General features: G+C 67.4%; 1 protein-coding gene across 1 annotated transcript in view; it reads right to left on the bottom strand.

Moving 5' to 3' along the window:
* Positions 1 to 9770, bottom strand: part of RXRA (retinoid X receptor alpha) — a 114606-nt gene extending 104836 nt beyond the window's left edge. Inside the window, exon 1 of the mRNA XM_032308993.1 lies at positions 9658 to 9770. Within this exon, the coding sequence (XP_032164884.1) occupies positions 9658 to 9685 (28 nt within the window). The 5' untranslated portion in view covers positions 9686 to 9770. The remainder of the gene's footprint in view (positions 1 to 9657) is intronic.
* Positions 9771 to 15193: the final 5423 nt, after the last annotated feature.

The raw sequence follows: 15193 nt of genomic DNA, 5'->3' as shown, positions 1-15193 counted from the left end.
GTCCGGGTGCAGAAAGCCCCCCAACAGCTGCTCCACCCAGAGAGGGACCTGGCAACAGCCACTCACCCCAGGAACCAGAGCTCTGAGCCAGTCCCACAGGTGGGGGGCCAGTGTAGGTTACACCCCAGACCAGCACATTCCAGGGCCTGGGAAGCAGAGGGGACATCAGACAAGGAGGCAGCCGGCTCAGAGGGGCTGCCGACAGCCAGAATGGGATCCGCCGGGTCGGACAGGCCCCCTGCCCCCCTCACTCGTCACAGGGTTAATTATTCCCAGACCAGCTGACTCCACCAGCACCACCACTACCCGCCAAGGCTCCCATGCCTCCTCACCAGCACAGACCCAGAACCCAGCCAGCAAGGCGGGAGCCACGGGAGCCTGGCCAGGTAGCCAGAGTCTTCCACGACATCCCTACCAATATCCACAGAGGCCCTGCTCTCCACATCCTCCCTGGGGCCAGAAATCCCCCAAGGAGGGTCCACCCGTTCTCGCTACCTTGATTCCCTCCCCACAGCCCATCCCACAAACTCCTATTCATGCCTTGAAACCCAGCTGCAGCAACACCGCTCCTGTGACGCCTCCCCAGGCAGTTTACAGGTGAGGAAACAGAAGGCCAGACTGGTGACTCTGCCAACCCAGGGCCACACAGACGCCAGTCAGGGCCCGCCCTCCTCACTCAGGCGGCTGCCCCGCAGCAAGCTGTGAACACGAGCCAGGAAGAACGGTCAGTGGTGCTGGATGCGGCAGGAGGGGCTCCCGGGCCACATGACATGGAGCTGAGGCCTGGCCTCTGCGCTGAGGGTGACGAAAGCCACGGAGAGTTTCAGGCAGGGGAGATCGGAGCCCAAGGAAAAAGAGGCTGGCTTGACCTCGGGTGCCAGAAGCAGGCCGCCACTGCCACCCACCATGCCCAGGCCCGGTCATAAGGGTCACGACTTCCTCCATCACAAGCTACTCACCCCAAAGTGTTTGACCCTAACACTCCCAGTTCGGACCCAGAGCTGGGCCCAGCCAGAGTGACCCCAGGCCCCACCCCGGCCAATTCAGGGCCCGTGGCTTCCTGGCACACAGGCACCTCACCCCCAGAGTCACTTCCTGAGATGCTAGGCCCCAGCTGGGACACCCCATCAGAGAGCCACCAGCTACGGAAACCAGGCCAAGTACCAGGAGAGAAGGGCAAAGACCCCTGGCAGCCAGAGAACCCCAGGGAACCCAAGGCCAGCAAAGAAGGCACCTGTCCAGGCACGCAGCAGGCTGCCCAGAGCACACCGGGGCCTCTGCACAGAGCAGTTCTTCTGCCCCGCCCCCAAGCAGGGCAAGACGAGGGGGACCAAGGGACGCCCCCACCAAGTCCACCTGTACAAGCCTCTCCCAGGAGCAGCAGCGACAGCTTCTGCTGGGAGCGCCCCAAGCCACTGTGCACAGGGCCGAGCCCAGGGTGGGGGGGCGCGCAGTGAGCACCCGTGGCCTCCAGGAAGGACCCCTCCTCGGCTGAGACCCCAGGGCCAGCCTTCTGGGCCTTCACCAGCCACAGCACCTTCGGCGAATCATTCAACCTCCCTGAGCCTGAAGCCTGCATCCCAGATCTGTGGCCCAAACAGCTCCAGCAGTGGGCTGGGGAACAGTCAGTTCTCAGCTACGACTGCAGCCACACCAGCCCCTGGACGGTCCCTGACCAGTGCGGCCCAGCGCCCAGCCCTGCCTCTGACAATGAGCAAAGTGGGCCCTCAGGACACAAGGCCCAGGTTTAGTGCGGAGCGGGGACCGGGCCACCCCACCAGCCCCTTGCCAGGACACTGGGCAGGCTCCACAGGGCAGGTATCCAGCTGCCACCGACGGGCAGTCGCACGGTCCTCTCCGGGCCGGTCCTGAACCAGCCACACACGGCCTGGACCCCCTGCTGGGCACCGCGCGACCACACACCCTTGAGGCGGGCCCCGCCACCAGGAAACCTCAGAAACGAGGGATGGCAGGGCGCGGCCTGCACAGGAGGAGAGCCCACGGGCCACGAACCTGCTCCACCACGGCGGGCCTCACACCCCCGCACACGTGCCTAATCCACGGGGTCCCCACGAGGCGGCACGATGACCGCGTGGAGGCGCGAGGAAGCAGCAAAGGGCCCGCGGCTCGGCGGGCGGGTTGCAGCCCTGGCAGCCTGGCAGCGAGTCCAGGCCGCGCCCACCGCCCGAACCGTGCACGGGACACAACCCAGCCCCGGCTGGGGAAAGCCAGCAGGCCCCCGGGAGGACGTGGCTAAGGACACGGCTCTAAAGCCAACGGCAGATGGGGCAGAGGGGAGACAGGGGGCTCCAGGCCCCGCGGGCGCCTGGTCCAGAGAGCTCCGTGCAAGGCGGTCATCCGTCGGGAGCCCGTGAACGCTGCGACACGGGCCACCTGGGCTGTCACTGCCCGACCTCTGCCCGGGGCCAGTGCGGACACTTAAGCTAAATTGGTCAATTATGGGGTACTTAGATCCCTCCCTGGGGCTTCCCAGCCTCCCTCCGTTCTGGGCCGCAGCACCAGGAAGCCTGTTGAATCAGTAACCTCATTACAGCCAGGAGGCCGCACCCGGGCCGGCTTTGAACTCCACGGGGTTTATCCCCTGCAACGGAGGATTTACACACCAGCCTGGCCCAGGCCCAGGCCCAGCTCGCACCCCCTCCCCTCCCTCCTCTCCACGCTGGAGGCTCCCTCTCCTGAGACCCATCGCCACCGGCCCTATGCCCCAAGCACAGCAGGGAAACTGAGTCAAGGCTGGAAACCACTGCTGCTTTGATGGGTCCACAGAGGTGCAGAGAGGCCAGGGCCAGTCTCTGGGTCACCCTAGACACAGGGTCTCAGAGCAAGAGCTCCCCTTCCCCAGCCCCAGCAAGAAGAGCCTGGAGTCACCGACCTCAGGAGCGCGGAGCCTAGGGCCGACTGAGAACACCTCAGAGGGAAGAGCGCCGAGTTAAAGCCTCACACTGAGGGGCTGCGGGTCCAGGCCCAAGGCCGGTCCCAACATGGCCCTCAGGGCCCTGCCCTGGCCCCAGATGCCCAGCCGCCCTGCCACCTATGGACAGCCTGTCCCCCAACCCGATGCTCTTCCCAGACCTGGGCTTCACCCTTCTCGGTCACCAGACTGTTCTGCCATCTTTCCCAGAGCCCCACCAGCACCCCTGGCCCTGGAATAGCTTAGTTAACGTGGGGAGGGGCGCACAGGCTGGGCAGCATCCCCCCCCCCAAGGACAGGCCAAGGGCCCGAGGCCCAGGAAGGGAGCCAGGGAGGGACACGACTCCTCCCCACGATCGGGGACAGCAGATCCGCGGTCTGGCCCTGGGGCCCGGCACGGGGGAAGGGAGTACCACCCCCCAGCACGGAGGGGCACCCCACGGAGGCTGCCGCACGGACCTGCTCAGCCCGGGCAAGGTCAGTAGCCCACACAGAGCGACACCTACCAAGCCGGGTTCCAGGCCCACCGGGGACGCCTCCCCCTCCCAGCTCCTGCCCGCCTCCAGCCCACCCGCTGCGCAGAGCTGGAGGCCTGATTCCTGCCATGGACACCATCCTGCCCACGGCCCCCCCCGGTGACCCCGGGACCCCACACCAGACTGAGCACCCCAGGCCCTCACCTGGACACACTGTACCCTCCTATCTTTCACACAGCACAGCCCCTCCCCGCTGTGGCCACACGGGCCCAGAGGCCAGGCCTGCAGGCCTTTGTTTTCACTGTCCCTGCCACCAGAGACCCTCCCCCGCCACCTGCTGCAACCCTGCCTCTCCAGAGCCCGTAACAAAACCAGCTCCAACGGGAAGGTTCACCAGCCCCCAGTCCGCAGACCACCCCCAGGGGACGGCAGGACGCGGCCGGCGCCCAGCAGCCACACTCCAGATGCTGCGTGGACAGAGCCCGGCTGGCAGGCCTGGTCGTCCTAAGGAAAAGCTCGTCAGGCTCTGTGAGGCTAGGCTGGGAAAGCCGGGCGTGTGCCCCTGTGCCTGCACTCGTGTGTGTGTGTATGTGTGGAGCTGTGTGTGCCCGTGCACATCGGTGTGTGTGCGCGTGCATGTGTGCACGTGGGCCTGAACACATGGGCTCGTCTGTGCACGTGTGTACGCGTGCATCAGTGTGTGCACTGGGAAGGATGATCACAGAGACAAGGCCCCGCCCTGCCCCGGGGACCCGGTGTGGCCATTCTAGCCCAGCCACCTGCCACCTGGTTCCCTCAGGAATTTGCTGCCAGACAGCTCAGTCCCGGTGGGGGGAAGAGGTCCGCCCCAGTCCATGGGGGTCCTCGGGCCGGGCCTCTGGCCACTGACCCCACCCATGGTTTTCCAGCCCATCAGCTGACCCGCTGCCCCTCCCCACCAAAGACAACCCTGGACGAGGATCAGGGTCTCCAGTCCCCAGAGGGCCTTCAGTGTGTGGCAGGGGACAGAAGGGACACAACAAAGCTTTCACCTCCACCGAGTCCTACAGAACGGAATGCTCACTCACCCGCGGGCCCAAGATCCATAACAGAGCTCCGAGGGAGCCAGGACTGGGCGCAGGCCCAGGCTCTGGTAGGCAAGTGGCTCCTAACAATGCTGCCTGAGGGTCAGGAGACCTAGGGGGACAGCGCTCTCATCCTGGGGGCAGTTCGGACCCAGAGGCTCAGCAAAGGCCATGACGGAAGGGCTCGCTGAGCCTGCCTCTGTGAAGCCTCCACAAGGTCTAAAAGTCAAGTCCCGCATCCACAGTAGGTGCCCAGAGACTGGGGCCATCGGCATTCCCCGAAGGGGCAGCACAGAGACTGACGGGACGGGCGAGGGCCGCACGGGTTCACCTGGATTCTGAAGACCAGGAAACTGGGCCCCAGGAGGCCACCTCACTCACCTGGGGCACAGGGACACAGAGACGTGGGGATGAGGGTCACTGGGACTCAGGTCTCAGGGCCAAGAGGCCACACGGACACGGGGACACGTAACCAACGTCTCTGGGTAGAGCGCCAGGCAGGGCCCAAAGGCAGGGGCCAGAGCACGGTGTGGCCACCGCTGTCGAAGAGGGAGAGTGTGACGGGCCCACGCCCAGGCCCTGCACACGTGCTCGCCCCCAATCTCCCCTGCACCGACCGCGCAATTTCATTTAGCTGTTTTCTGCCCCGTTCCGCACTCGTCCAGCTGCCAAGCGCCACGACTGCTTTGGAACTCCAGGGTGCGATCCCCCGGTCTGTGAGGCGCTGGGGCACAGCAGCGAGGCTCCGAACACCTCGCCCCAGGCTGCAGGGGAGGGGCGCCCGCGAGTCCCTAGCCGTGGGGCTCCAGGAGAGGCCTCACAGTGGGCACCGGGCAGGGGCGAGGGCAGCCGGCCGAGGGGCCACACCAGTGCTTGCTGAGCTCACAGAGGCGGGGGCGCCTTCCCTTCTGCATCTGCGCCCCTGAGAGCCCGGCCATCCTCTCCGCTTCAGGGTCCGGGTCGGTCCCGCGCCCCAGACCTGCGCGGCGCCCTGACCCAGGCAGGAGGAAGGGGGAGCCCTTGGCCACAGACCTCACTGCGGGAGGGGCCGTGGGAACAGAAAGGGCTGCCTTCTCTGGGGCCGGCAGAAGCCAACCCCGCGTCCGTTCTACAGAGGCACAGAGGCACAGCAGGCCGCACACGCGCGGGCAGCAAGGAGAGGCCGGCTCCAGCAGCCGAGGAGCACAGCACAGCCGTCCGCGAAGTGCTCACCGCCCCTCAACCCCAGGGAGGGCAGGGTCGCTCCAGAGACAGCAGGTTCAGGTTCGGGGAGCAAGTGACAAAGGGGTGTGCCTGGGAGAGGAGGGCAGGGAGGGGGGAGGCTAAAGCTGCAGCTCCCAGGACACCGATGTCGCAAGCAGGGCCATGCAGGGGAGGGGCGGGACAGGAGGGCTCAGCCCTCTCCCCCCCCCTTCCGCAGCATCCCTCAAATCGATCCGCTTAATGAGCACCGGGACAAAGGTCTCGAAGGTGACCCCCAAATGAGCACCAGCCATGCCAGCCCCCTTAGGCTCATGGTCCACACACCCCAGGTCCTGAGGGCCTGGACCCCTGCCCCAGCCCCAGGGCCGCCAATGACCACTTCCCACGGGAATGGACACCTCAAAGCCCTGGCCGCCGAGGCCCGCTACAAAAGACAGAAAACACAACCTTCACCCAACTTGAAGCCCGTGGCAGAGGGAAGGAGGAGCAGGTCTTGGCTTCCAAGCATCAGCCCGACGACAGGGCCTGGCCTAGGCCAGCTCTGCAGCTCCGGCTCCGTGTCCAGCGGAGGGCAGCTGAGCAGGCCCAGGAGCCTCTTCTCCCGGAGGATGGGCCCCACTTGCCACTGGAGACCAGAGCCGTGAAACGCAGCCATGGTGGAAAGAGCCCAAGCCGCCCAAGAAAGCGTAACTCCACGGGCGGCTCCCACGGCCCCGGACATCACAGACTCTCGCCACACCTCCCTCCGTGCGGCCCAAGTCCGTGCCACCTAGAATCACCTGGGAGCCGCTCTCCTGATGGCAGAGCCCCAGGCCTGGGCACCAGCCGAGCATGGGCAGGGGACCCACCCCAGTCATCCATCCTGCGCCCGTACAATTCCACAGCCACGCCCTCCCCCCTTCCCAGGACGGGACACCGAGACAATGGGGGCCAGGGAAAGCAGCCAGAGGGCCTCCTGGAGGAGGCGCAGGTCCTGCAGGTCCTAAAGGACAGACAGACACAGCTGGAAGCATAGCCGGAGCTCCCGGGCAGCCACCACTGGGTAAGCAGGGCTGCTGGCTCGACTCTGCCTAACCCCAGCTCCCAGCCGCCAGCCCTCCCGGTGCGGCCTTCCTGGGGCCAGCTCATCCCACCCATGTCTGGGCAGAGGGGGTCAGGGCTGTATGCCGGGCCCAGGCGAGCCTGTAGGCTGCAAGGCCTCGGCCACGGTCAGCCCGCAGGAAGGCTGTTTTTCTCGCCCTGACACTTCTCCTGTCAACAAACAGAGCCCCCTCTGGAGTTCACCAAAACAAACGCCCCAACAGTCGGCAGTGCCCGGCCGTAGACAGAACGGCCTCAGCAGGCCGGACTCCAAGCCCGGACTCCAAGCCCGGCCTCCCCAGAGTCATGTGACTCTGTTATTTCAGGAGGCCCCAGTATGTGCTCTATTTTGGGTCCCTCGGGGCTCTGATGTTACCAGAAGCCCCTCACCAGGGTTCCAAGCTCACTCAGGTTCCCGAGAGGGTTAGGGACCCCCTAGTGGATAGCCAGTGGGCCTATCACTCTGCTATGGGCTACCCCTTCCCGCCCAGCAAGTGAGCCACTGCTGGTCCAGCGGGGTCTGGCCAGACCTGAGACCTGTGGGCCTCCCTTGCAGGCCCAGCCTTCTGGCCCCACCACCCAGGTGGGTGCCAACGCAGGCCTCCCCCATGGGTGTGGGGGGCACTGGGGAACAGGGGCAGGAAGCAGGGGCTTGTCCCTGCCCCTCACCAGGTAGCTCAGCAGGCAGTGGCCAGGAGACTCCCAGGTGGGTAAAGGCAAGTGCCCAGCCCCACCAAGGCCTGAGGCAGTGGCTGCTGGGGGAGGAGGCCCTCTCTGCCCAAGGCCCCGCGAGCCCAGGAGGCAGGCGGTGCGGCCTTCCCAGCAGCGCCAGGGCTGGCCTGGGCTGCCAGCCGGGCCCTGGACAAGTGAGCGGGCCTTCCAACACGCACCCCCATGAGGGATTAGGCTGTGTTTACAAAAGAGCTTGGGCAAGTAGCTGCTTAATCGGACCTTCAACTCCACGGCTCTTTAAAGCCGGTCACAAGCTCAGAAAAAAATAAAATGTCATCAGAGCCCGGGACTCTCCACTCAAGCCTGGGGCTTGGGCTGCGGGAAGGCCGCCAGCCTGGGGCAGGGAAAGCCTCTGAGTCTCTGAGGGACCCGTCCGGGTTCCTGGGGCCCTGGTCCAGAGGCAGGACCCCTCCTTTCCATGGGGACACCAGCACCACCACCCTGCAGCCCAGGCCCTACCTGCGCCAATTCCCAGGACCCTCCCAGGACGTTGGAGACAGAGACCCTTCCTGCCCCCAGGACCCAGCCAGGGCCCTGCCACCTCGGGGATGGGGAGCAAAGACAGAGCAGGACATTCCTGACCCAGGAGGTACCCTCCGGGAGAGCCCAGCTCCGTCTGCATGCGTGGTGGGACGGCGCAAAGCCTCGGTGGGGAAAAAGGAGAGACAACTTAGCTTTCTTTCCTCTTCCACACACACTGGCACCCACGGACTAGGGGTTCAACTCCAAAATTCACCACTTTGCATCCTGTGGCCTCGGCTTCTCCCAGCCCGTTTTCTCATCTGCACAATGGGCGTGCGCGCCCACCCGCAGAGAGCTTGGGGAGGACCAGGCTCACGCGAGGAGGACGCTCTGCTGGGAGGCTTCGGGGTCTGCATCTTACAGAATCGGGGAGAGGGTCTTCCCAGATCTCACAAACCTGGCTGACCTTGGTCCAGTCTCCCGGCAGCACCCCAGTTTGTGAGTGGGCTGAGGGGCGTCTGGGAGTGTTCAGATCCTCACCCTGACCCTGGGAGGGGGTGGAGGGCAGCTCCACGCTGGCTCACCTCCACCTGCAAGTCTCAGCAGACGTCCCTGCAGCCGTGCTGGGGTCTGACGGCCAACCTGCTGCCCAAAGTGGGGCCCCGGGCTGCGGGGGAGGGGGGGCAGGAGGGGCGACTGACCGAGGGGTTTCCTTCATAATCAGCTGTTTCAATTTCCATTCCGCACAGACCCTTCACCCAGCCTGACAGCCTGGCGGCCGGCCCCACCACCCAATTAATATCCTTCCCGGCGCTCGTTCATAAAGTCTCCCCAACGCCTCCCCCTTCCCTGCCTCTCACTGGCTCCCAAACCCCAGGGAGGGCAGCGGCTAGGGGCGCCCGGCCAAGCCCCTTCCCCCTCCGACGTGGGTCGGGGCCTGGAACCCGGGGGCAGTCTGGGGCAGAGAAGCCCCTGGGCGGGATGGCACTCGGACGGGAAAGCGGAGCCTCGGCGCCTCTGGGGTGTCCTTTCCCCAAGTGCAGGGCCAGCCCCCCCTCCCCTGAACGCCCCGCGCAACCCTCCGGGGGCGCCCGAGTGAGGGGCCCCCGTTTCTGGGATGGGGCCTCCCCGGTCCGGTGTTCCCGGTGCCACGGCCCCTGCGTGACCCTGCCCACCCGCGCCCGGGCCGCCCGCGGGAGGAGGGGTCCCGCGCGCTCCAGGGCCGGCGGCCTGCTGGCCTCGGCAGCCCGGGCGGCGGCGCACAGGCCGTCCCGGTGCCAGGGCGGCCGCAGGCTGGGAGCGCACAAGTTGCTCCGCCCGCCCCGGCCCGGCCCCTGCGCAGCCCGCCGGGAGCTGCGCGCCCCGGGGCCGCAGGCGGACCCCGTAGCCCAGGAGGGGGCTGGGGTAGCGGTGGGGGGAGAGCCGGGGCGGGACCCCCGTCCGCCGCCGCCCGCCGCCCCCGCCCCCGCGCCGCCGCCTCCGCCGCCGGCCCGCTGCCCGCGCCCGCCCCGCGACCCAGGGCCGGCCCCGCGCCCCCCGCCCCGACCGGCCCGGGAAAAGTTGCCCGGCCGCCCGCCCCGCGCCCGCGCCCCAACTCGGCGAGGGCCGCGCGGGGGGCGCGGGGCCGAGCGGGCCGGGCCGGGCGCCCCGCGTGCCGGGAACGCGCCCCGCCGCCCGCCGCCCGCCGGCCCGGCCCGCGAGCACTCACCGAGCGGCAGGAAATGTTTGGTGTCCATGTCGGCGGCGACCGCGGCCGGCGGCGGGACGGCGGGGCGAGCGCGGCGGCCCCCGGCGCGGCCGGCCGGGCCCGGGCGGCGGGAGCCGGCGGCGGCGGGGCGGCGGCGGCGCGCGGAGGCCGCGGCGCGGCGAGTTGTTGCAAAAGTCGCCCAACAATGTAAACTACTTGCGCTGCGCGCCGCCGCCGCGCGCCCGCGCCCGCGCCCCCGCCGCGCGCGCCCGCGCCCGCTCCGCTCCGACCGCGGCGGCGCCGGCGGGGGGGCGGCGGGGGGCCCGCGACGGGCGCGGACTCGGCGCAGCGCCGCCGCCGCCGCCGCCGCCGCCGCCGCCGCCGCCCCGCCCGGCCCGGCCCGGCCGCCCCGCCCGGCGCGCGCCTCCCGCGGACCCCGCGCCCCCCGCCCCCGCGAGCGAGCGCGCGCCGGAGCGCGAGCGCGGAGCGGGCGCCGCGCAAACTTGCGAGTTGGCCGCGGCCGGGCTTCCCGGGAGCCGCGCGGGGGCGGCGGGGGAGGGGCGGGCGCGGGGTTCCCTCCCCGCTGTCCCCAGCCCTCCGCGCGGAGGGGGAGGCGGGCGGGCGGGCGGCGGCGTCCTGCGCGGCCGGGCCATTGTCTGGGCGGCCACACAAAGCGGCCGGCTGAGCCGCGCGCCGCCCCCGCCCGCCGCCACGTGGGGAAACTGAGGCCCGCGGTGGCCCGGGCTCGCGCGGGGGCACGGGCTAGGCCTCCGCCCGCGAACCTTCTAGTTTCTGGACACGTCCCCCCGCCGCCCCCCACTTCCACGTCCCGGGGAAGCCGCGGTCCCCGGGCACCCTCTGCTCTGCCCCGCGGCCGGCCCCAGCGGGCAGCCGGGCCCTCCGGGAGGGGCAGGAGCGGGGCGGAGGGGGGCGGGGAGGCTGGAGCTCCCTGCGCGCGGGCGGGACTGGGGGACCTCTCTGCAGCAGCGCCGGGCTGGGGAGGAGCGGCCCTGAGTTGGGTGCTGACTTTGGAGGCCGGTGGCTACTTCTCTGCCCAGACTTTTAAATTTCTGATTTGTTTGTTTAAAAACGAAAGGAAGGAGCTGGCCCTGGGACCGCTTGGCGGCAGGAGTTAGGGTTCCCGCGTTACCCGCTTGGGGGGAGCCTCGCTGAGCAGATGGAGTCCAGGGCGCCCCCTCCCCACCAGCCCGCAGGAACCTGGGGCTCTGCTGGCTCCGGGTGGTGGAGGGGCTAAGCCGTGTCACACCTGCGGCACGTGGTGGTCCTGGGGCCAGGGGGCTGCTGATGGTAGAGGGAGCTGGAGGCTGAATGTGGAAGGCCTTAATGCCCCCAGACGGAGGCCCTTGACAAGGAAGGGAGTCCTACCACCTGGCTGCCACCTGTGTGACGCTGGGTAAGCCTCACAGTCTGGGCTTCCCTTTCCCCTCTGGGAAGTGGGGCGTGGCAGGACCCATGACCCACCTGACAGCCAGGAGCTAGATCTCAGGATGGCCACTGTGACCTGTCCTGGGGGAGGCTCCCATCCCACTCGGGGCAGGAGCACAGCAGTTGGAGCCGTGGTAGGAGAGCCACCTCCCAACACCACCCCCAGCCAGCAAAACCACAAGCGGCGGCCCTGGGTTGGACTGGCCCCCTGGCTCCTGTTGATCCACCATCCCCTCCCCTTTGCCGGCTCTTGGGCCCCCTGCCCGCCGCCCCCCACACACGCCTCGCAGCTCCCCGCCTTCCTTGCAGCCCAGCCTGTTTAACTGAGGCCCTCACGCACCGTGTCAGACCCTTCCTCGCTTCCCCGGGGCACAACTTCGAAAACTGATTTCCTGTGCCAGGGCTGGGGGCAGGGAAGCACACAGGGAGAGCTCTGAGAAGGAGCAGGCGCGGGCAGTGACACGCATGGAGAGCACGCCGGGGGCCAGACCCAGCTCTCTGGCCTGCCTCCGTGGCACTCCGGCGTGCCTGTGGCCATGGTACACCATCAGTGCCCCTTCGGGAGCCTGACCTACTGGCCGGCACCATCAGACCTTGCCCCTCCACCTACAGAAGAGGCCAGATGCCCTTTTTGTCCAGAGAGAGACCCAAGTGGGCACAACTGAGCGGGAAGTGGGCCCACTGAGACCATAGCGCTTCCTCCTTTGCTTGACAGAGTCACCCAACGTCCCATGGGCTGTGGACACTACAAACCGCCCGCCTGGGGAGGACACACAGGCTGAGAAGTAACACAGGAGCATGTCTCGCAGCAGTGAGGGGGAAGACAGGATCTGAACCCAGGCCTGTCCTTGGCCCTTCTGGGCCTCCAAGGATGCCAGGGTGCAATCCTGCACGGGTTCCACGGGCCCCGGTGACCGTCGGTGAAGTTGCCGTCCCACCATGTCCTGTAAGGACGGCCTATCCGCAATCCAAGACCCTGGGCCTCGGGCCAGAGAGGTTGAGGCTGGGTGGGTGGGGAAGAGCGGGAGAGAGAGCGGTGAGCGAGCTCGTGGCTCGTTCAGTCATTCAACAAACATCTGTGGCGCCCTTACTCAGGGGGAGGTGTGGTCCCAGGTGGGGCAGATCCCAGCTCTGGCCCTTTCCAGCGGTGCAGCTAGGCCAGGTCGCACCCCTCCCTGGGCCTCAGTTTCCTCATTTGCAAAGTGGGGATGACACGCCCTCCCCCTGAGTCACGGTGCAGATGAGCGAGATAACAAGGAAGGAGAGCCTGGCACGAGGGGGAGGAGCTCGGTGAGCTCCGCGATTACTTCTGCCACTACTGCTATTACTACGCGATGATGACTTGGGCCCTCTGGGAGCCCCCGCCCCGAACCAGAGACAGAACATGCCTACAGGGGCCTCTCGTGTGAGGTGCAGAGCCCTGGGCACGCAGGAAGTGGTGCGGACCCTGGGCCTCACGCAGCCGGGGGCCCCAGGCACTTCCGGGGACCGCCGGTCCTGCAGCTGGGTTTTGAAGAAGGGAGGTTTTCACTGAGTAGAGGCAGGGGTGAGGGCAGGGCGGGCGGTAGGACCGGTGTGAGCACCGGCGTGGAGGTGAGGTGGGAGGTGCTCGGCTTCGGCAAGGAACAGCCGGCAGCCTGCTTGGAGGGCAGGTCGGAACTCGCTGGGCGCCGGTGGGAAAGCCGGTCGTGGAGGCCCGGAAGGCTGGGCTCAGACATCTGAAGTCACCTCTGGCAGTGGGCAGCCTGGCACCAGGGACTCCCAGCCCCTCCCCAGCCCCACCCCTGCCATGGAAAACTCTGGAATCGCGGGGGGCGGGGGCCTGAAGACTGGGAGCCACACGCAGGCCAATTTCCACATGGGCTCCCCACACCCAGGGAAGGCACAGGGGCAGGGGATGAGGGGCCCCCTGTTCCTAAGAGATCCAACGAGGGGTCCCCCGGCCTCAGCCTCTCTCCAGGGCGGCGGAGAGAATGCGGGATCTGAAACCACAGACCCGCCTAAAATCCACCTCAGGGCCCACACATGCCCCCGCTGACCCCAGGCGCCCACGGCCTTGCCTCCCGGTCGGGGTGTGGGGCTCGGGGCACCCCCGGAGCCATCGCCCATGGCTGGAGGACTTAGCAGACCCGTCTCTTGGGTGGAAAATACCCGTGCTGCTTGTTGGTTCTATTTCTCGCTCTTGCCTGAAGCCGGCACTCTCTGTGGAAACGCTCCCACAAGACACCGCCCGGGACGGTGGCCGCCCCGTGTGGAGTGGCCCGGCCCCAGCTAACCACGGAAAAAACCGCCCCCCGCCTGCCTGCCGTGTGCTTCTGCAGCCAAAAATGTTTTTATAGTTATATTCATCTATTTACAACCTGAGATCTAAGAGGGTTTTGTTTTTTGTTCGGGGCTTTTTTTTTTTTTCTTTTAAAACATCCCTGAAGATGCCGTTTTGGGTACTGTGGCCTGTTTCATGTGCCTGTCTCAACAGTCTGGTAAACACTCTCCAGAATCACTGGGTGGATCGTATTTTTGAAGGCCCGTGTCTGCTGGCCTGGGGCCCCTGAGGCTGATGTCCGGGTGGACCGTCCCCAGCAGTTCCTGGGACAGCAAGGACCACCTCGGCTGCTTCTGGTTCCTTCCCCTAAAGAGGGTCCTTGTGATCCTAAGTGACCTACAGGACCCCTCAGGGGCTTGAGGCCATTGGCCCCCCACAAGCAGAGGGGCTCGGGCGCTCACACTTGTCCTCCCGGGTGGGTGGCCTGCCTCTCTCCCCAAACACCCAGCCCAGAGGGCCCTCTCTCCCCGACTCTGTGGCTCCTCTGGGGGTGACACTCTCTGCCAGGGGTGACAGGTGAGCCACGCTGGGAGATGAGGATGAAGACCAGTGAGTTCCGCCGGAGCTGACCCCGGTCACGTTCTGTCTCCGTCGGTCGGAAGAACACGGGAAAGCGGCTTGTCCACACCTGGCCTCCCGCTTAGAGGGAGCAAGGTTGGGAGAAACGGGGAGGGGGAGGGGCCAGCAGCAGGGGAGGGAGGAGGGGGAGGGAGGGGCAGGGGCCGAGGGGGAGAGCAGGCTGGCTCTGTCTATGAAACGCCCTCAGCCCTGCAGCGCCCCGACTGCGCCTGTCAGCAGCTCCCGGACTCGAAGTCGCCCCCCACCCCCCAGCGCACACCGAGACCCACCGGGACAGGAGGGCCGGGAGCGCTGAAGGAAGCCTTATACTTCCATCGCGGGATGGGGGGGGTCCCGTGGCCGACTTCCAGGAGGCTAAGGGAAGTAGGCAAAGCCGTTCAAGTGAGGCCTCAGGGGACAAGGGGCCCCGTGGTGGAGAAGGACCAGGATTTCAGAGAACGGGTGGGTCCCCGCCAGGACCCTCCGAAGAGACGCTCCGGGAAGGCGTACCAGCTGCCTGGAGGGAGGCATCGGGCAGCCGGGCGGCTGGACAGGGCCCGCACTCCCGGGAGTTCCGCGGCAAGGGAGGACACAGATGCTTTCTGGGGGCCTCTTGGTGTCAGGTCTGCGCGTACGGCCAGGCACTGTCCCCTCCAACCACCCAGCCCAGCGGACGGAGACCCCAGTTTCCCCATTTCACAGATGGAGCCACTGAGGCCGAGAGGAGCAGTGACTGGCTCTGCACTGTGCCGTGGCTTTAGCACCAGGGTCCCCGGACTCACAGGGGAAGCCTCAGAACGACCACGAGCCTCTGACCCCACCTTGAGCAAAATCCTCCGGGCCCTGCTCCTCACAGTGCGGGGGAAGGGGAGGCCACCCTTAGCGGGGGAGGTTCGAGGGGGGCAGGCAAGACCAGACTCCAGATGGAAGGGCCAGACGGCAAAACGGGAACATTGGGTGGCAGGTGGGTCCAGGGAGGGGAGGCCACGGCCTGGTTCGGCCACCAGTGCTCACGTGGCCCGCTCCGACTCGTGGTCTCTGACAAAGTGGAAGAGAAGAGCCACCAGCCACGGACCCTTCACGGCACACGTGGGGAACCTGTGCACAGCGATATCGGTCACGGGAGCCACAGGAATCCGCCACGGGAGCCCGAGGAGGGACCTGTGCCCAGAACCCCAGCCCGGCGCCAGTCCCGACCTTGCCCGCGGAGGCCCGGCCTCTGCTCCCGGC

The sequence above is a fragment of the Mustela erminea genome, chromosome 12 (assembly GCF_009829155.1).
Source record: "Mustela erminea isolate mMusErm1 chromosome 12, mMusErm1.Pri, whole genome shotgun sequence".
NCBI lineage: Eukaryota > Metazoa > Chordata > Mammalia > Carnivora > Mustelidae > Mustela > Mustela erminea.
This window is presented reverse-complemented; position numbering and strand designations above follow the sequence as displayed.